Raw genomic sequence first — 4709 nt, 5'->3', positions numbered from 1 at the left:
GGATGATAGAAAATACTGGCTTAGGTTAGAGTGGTGTTTCATCACCCATCCGAGCAGCAGCTTCCAGTTAGAACTTGCATTCTTCTGTGGCTGTGCACGGTCTGGGCGGCCCCAGCCCTCCTCATATGGGCCCCTTTCCAGCCAGCAGCCGGGAGCAGGGGGCTTGCTTCATCTGCAGCCTCTCCAGGGTCCCTGCCGTCCTCCCTCTGCTGTCCAGCAGCTTGAGCTGGGGTTCCATGTCATATGCTGGTTTTCTTAGTTGTTTCAGCTTACAGGGTGAAACGGGGCCTGCTGGTCTGAGTTGACCCACAGCTGAATTCTGCCCTTCCTTGTTTTTTTCAGTCGAAGAATTTCTGTATAGGGCAGCCCGCGATGTTGGATCTGCTCTAACTACACGGAATAAACTCTTCATGTCAGGAAGAGCAACATCTTTTGGAATAGGGTGGTTTTCTTGCATTTGTAGTTCTGTATGGGAGTGTGGGATTTTGCACAGATGGTGCTAGCTTGCTCTTCCTATTTATATGATTAAGTATGTACTATCTTGCTATTAAGGGCTTTCTGTATAACAATAATAGCAGCAAGATGAAAGCAGTGTTCGCGTGTCGGGGTCTCCCCTGGGCCGGGGCATTGCTGCCGTCTGAGTGTGCTCATCCCAGTCCTCTTACCAGGTGCTCCTTTGGAATTCAGGATGTGTAATCGGCCTTCTTAATAGCTAATCCCCTAAACCTCACCCTGCCGATTATTTGGCGTCCTATTTCACGTGACCGAATGTAACTAATTAAAACCAGCTGAGCCGAGCACTGTGCCTTAACCACACCTTCCAGACATCGTAGACATCAAGCCTGCTAACATGGAGGAGCTGACCGAAGTCATCACCGCAGCCGAGTTCCACCCACACCAGTGCAACGTGTTCGTCTACAGCAGCAGCAAAGGGACCATCCGACTGTGCGACATGCGCTCCTCGGCCCTGTGCGACAGACACTCCAAGTGTAAGTGCCTGCGTCTTGTTTTTGAGACGGAGTCTCGCTCCGTCGCCCAGGCTGCAGTGCGGTGGCGCGATCTTGGCTCACTGCAAGCTCCGCCTCCCGGGTTCAAGTGATTCTCCTGCCTCAGCCTCCCGAGTAGCTGGGACTACAGGCATGTGCCACCATGCTCAGCTAATCTTTGTATTTTAAGTACAGTCAGGGTTTCACCATGTTGACCAGACTGGTCTAACCTCAGGTGATTCCCCCATCTCGGCCTCCCAGAGTGCTGGGATTACAGGCGTGAGCCACCATGCCCGGCCGTGCCTGGCGGCTTTTAAAGCATCTCATTTAGAGCCACTTGTTCTTCAGACATTGACTTGTCTCCAAAGACTTAGAGGGTTCTTCCTGTTCCCCAAGTACCTTTGCGCACCTGGGGAGCCCTCCTTTGCTGGAGCCATCCAAGTGCGGCTGTGTCAGAAGCTGCTGCTAGTAAGTGGAACTCGAGGTCATGCTTCCCACAGGCTTGCGGCTGTAGGGTTAGCACTTGTGGCGCCACTGAGAAGCGGGGTCGTTTATGCCCAGAGCCCGGGTGTCTCCTCAGAGGCTGCCAGCACTGGGTCCCACCAAGAGCCAGCCGTTGCCTCTGCCTCTGTGCGTGAGACCTGGGCTGAAGCCGCCAACACACAGGAGGCTGTTCCCAACTGTTGGAACGAGCTCTGTTTGTGTTGAGCTTGGCCGGATTGGAAGCCACTTCCCTGAGCTGAAAGTCTAGCATTTTAATCCACTGAGCTTTCAAGTTCCTTCTAGGTGTGGGGGGTTCTGGTTTTGTTTTTATTTTTAGCCGTAAAGAATGGGCTCGACTTGTTAAGAACTCCGTATTTCTACTAGAATTCCTGCGATGAAGATCAGTGTGTCGTAGCATTTGGCCTGTATCTTAAGCATAACATTCTTGAGTCAATAATTTCAGATTCCAGTTCTATTTGTCATCAGAGTGACTTATTTGAGTAAATGCTTGGTGTCGGCACGGTTGGCTTCAAGTTAACTTCAGATACTAAGCCAACACACACACACACAGGCTCCTACCTCAAGAAAAAAGAGAAAAAACCTAAAGCAGCTTAAGGTCAAGGAAGCACAAGCCAGGTGCAGTGGTGCGCACCTGTGGTCCCAGCTACCCTGGAGGCTGAGTGGGGAGCATCACTTGAGCCCAAGAGTTTGAGACCAGCCTGGGCAGCATAGCAAGACCTTGTCTCTTAAAAAAAAAAAAAAAAGAAGCACATCTCTCCTGGCCTGAAGTTTACAAAACCTTAAGGCATGACCTTATGCTAGGGCGGTCAGTGGCCCAGTGGGGCCGTGGGCGCCTCTCTCTGCCACAGGTGCAGGTGGAGGGAACTCTGTCAAGTTACTGCAGAGAAAGCAAGGTCTGCTGAGGAAGCACCCAGATCTTTCTGAAAATAGGAATCCAGTTTTGTCACAGTGGAACTTGAGTATTCAGTATTGGAGACAAATCTTTGCTGGCTGGCTTTGACCGGCGGGACCATCTTGGTGGTTAAAATCGGGACGACAGTGTTGCCGGTCAGGGTGGTCACTCCTGCAGACCCACAGCTATCAACCCTCCGCAAAGCAGGCGGTTTCTCAGAGGCGCAGACCGCTGTGTCTGCGTGACCATGTAATGCTGTTTATGTCTTCCTGTGATGTGTATGCGATAGGATTTCACATGCTCGGGCCTGGTGCCGTGAGGATGCAAAGACACTCCTACAGGAATGCGGTGGTGCTGAACCTGGGCCCACATCAGGGTGCCCCGAGGAGCTCCCACAGATTACAGTGCCCAGGACCTTGCCTAGAGGTTCTGATTCAGGGTCCGGATGAGACTTGGGTGTCTCTGCTTCTGATGCCCATTCCTGATGCCCATCCTTTGTCCATAGCTGGTGCTAGAATGTCGTGTCCGAAGCTCTTGCCCACGGAAGTCACAGAAGATCAGAAAACCTAGAGAATCAGAAAGATCAGAAGACCTAGTGCTGTTGAGGCCAAGCCCTTCCAGAGTCTCTGTGAAGGGGCCACGTCCTACTTGAACTTGAAAATGATTTGTTCTCTGATTTTTAAACAGAAGCTGAAAACGTTTTGTTTTGTTTTTCAGTTTTTGAAGAGCCTGAAGATCCCAGCAGTAGGTCCTTCTTCTCAGAAATAATTTCATCCATATCTGATGTAAAATTCAGTCATAGTGGGCGGTACATGATGACCAGAGACTACCTGTCGGTGAAGGTGTGGGACCTCAACATGGAGAGCAGGCCGGTGGAGACCCACCAAGTCCACGAGTACCTGCGCAGCAAGCTCTGCTCCCTCTATGAGAACGACTGCATCTTTGACAAGTTTGAGTGTTGCTGGAACGGTTCGGATAGGTAAGGCCTGCGTGGAGATGAGCCGTCGCCCCAAGCTTGCTGGTTTCCCAGAGTGCAAGGTCAGTGAGGGAGGCGGGCGCCAGAGGAGGACGCTCATAGGTGGTGCTTTCCAGGCCTTTTGATTGATGGATGATAGTATCAAGGTAGAGAAAACAGGATCTCTGAGCACGTTTCTCACCTAGCTTGTCATTCCCTCTATATTTAGACAAGAAGTATAGCACTAGGTACAGGCCGGCTATGTTTTAAATGATGAGTGAACGTCAGTTTTAGTACTTTTTATTATGCCAAAGATGAGTGAAAAGGAAGGAAGTGGGGAAGGGAGTCACCTCACTGGAGCGGCCGCGTTGCAGCCGCCTTTCCTTCTGGGGAGAAGTGGATGAAAACACCCCGGAGCCACTGCCTGTTGTGCCCAGACACAGCGTGGTCGTGGCTGGTGTGAAACACCAATGTAATTTGTAATGTGCTGGTTCTAGGACCTTGATAATTTATTTTGTATACATTCTTTAAAGATATTATGATTAGTGTGGTTGACAGTTATGTTTTATTATTATACAAAAAGTTACATTTCAGATGATGGAAGATGATCTTGCACCATTTTAATACAGAATGTTTGTTCAGAATTTAAAAGTACAGAGGAGTCTGCTATTGGCAATAGGTGATTGACTGGATATTCTGCAAAACCCTCTGGCATAAACACCTAGAAATGCTGGATATGATACAGCAGGTGTCTCTTCAGGTGCATAGTTGAGCCCACAGATAAGCAAGGGAAATCTCACAACAGCCAGAAACTAAGAGGCAGCTGAGGCCAGAACAGCAGCCTCTGAAGGCATCTATTCTGAGAGCAGCCCTGCAGCCCCATCAGCCCATAGCGGGAACCACTGCGCCCGTGAACAGCAGGTTGTGGTGCAGAGCTGAAGCCCTGTCCCACACACGGTGACTTGCTCACGGTGGCTTTTCCTGTGTGAGCGTGGTATTTTCAAGAGCTGAAGCCTTGGCCCACACGCGGTGTGGAGTTGGAACAGGGACCCTGGAAGGTGACGTCTCCCTCCACTGGCAGGTGGAGTCCAAAGTGCAGTTTATGTGTCTGAGGCCTTGCATGGGGGTGGCCAGCCCTCCCTTGAGACGTGGAAGCATAACCTCCCTGCACAGGGTTTGCAGTGTGGGTTTGTTCGGCTGCGTTATGATCTGTCACATCTCATGCCGTGGAGCTCCTGCCTCCACCAGGGCTGTGTGCGGGCATCGGGACAGACCGGCATGGTTCCAGCTTGGCTTCTACTGCGAGGGCTGTGTGCGGGCATCGGGACGGACCGGCGTGGTTCCAGCTCTGGCTTCTACTGCGAGGGCTGTG

General features: G+C 51.2%; 1 protein-coding gene across 1 annotated transcript; it reads left to right on the top strand.

Moving 5' to 3' along the window:
- Positions 1 to 25: 25 nt before the first annotated feature.
- On the top strand, positions 26 to 4687 carry LOC113223591 (serine/threonine-protein phosphatase 2A 55 kDa regulatory subunit B delta isoform-like). Its single transcript, XM_026453011.1, has 2 exons — positions 26 to 989; positions 3100 to 4687. The coding sequence occupies exons 1-2, from the start codon at positions 851 to 853 to the stop codon at positions 3363 to 3365; spliced, it is 405 nt and encodes a 134-aa protein (XP_026308796.1). The 5' UTR covers positions 26 to 850; the 3' UTR covers positions 3366 to 4687.
- Positions 4688 to 4709: the final 22 nt, after the last annotated feature.

This window comes from Piliocolobus tephrosceles, unplaced genomic scaffold (genome assembly GCF_002776525.5).
Source record: "Piliocolobus tephrosceles isolate RC106 unplaced genomic scaffold, ASM277652v3 unscaffolded_41878, whole genome shotgun sequence".
Classification (NCBI taxonomy): Eukaryota; Metazoa; Chordata; class Mammalia; order Primates; family Cercopithecidae; genus Piliocolobus; species Piliocolobus tephrosceles.
The sequence above is the reverse complement of the archived record's forward strand: the minus strand, read 5'-3'. Positions and strand labels throughout refer to the sequence as shown.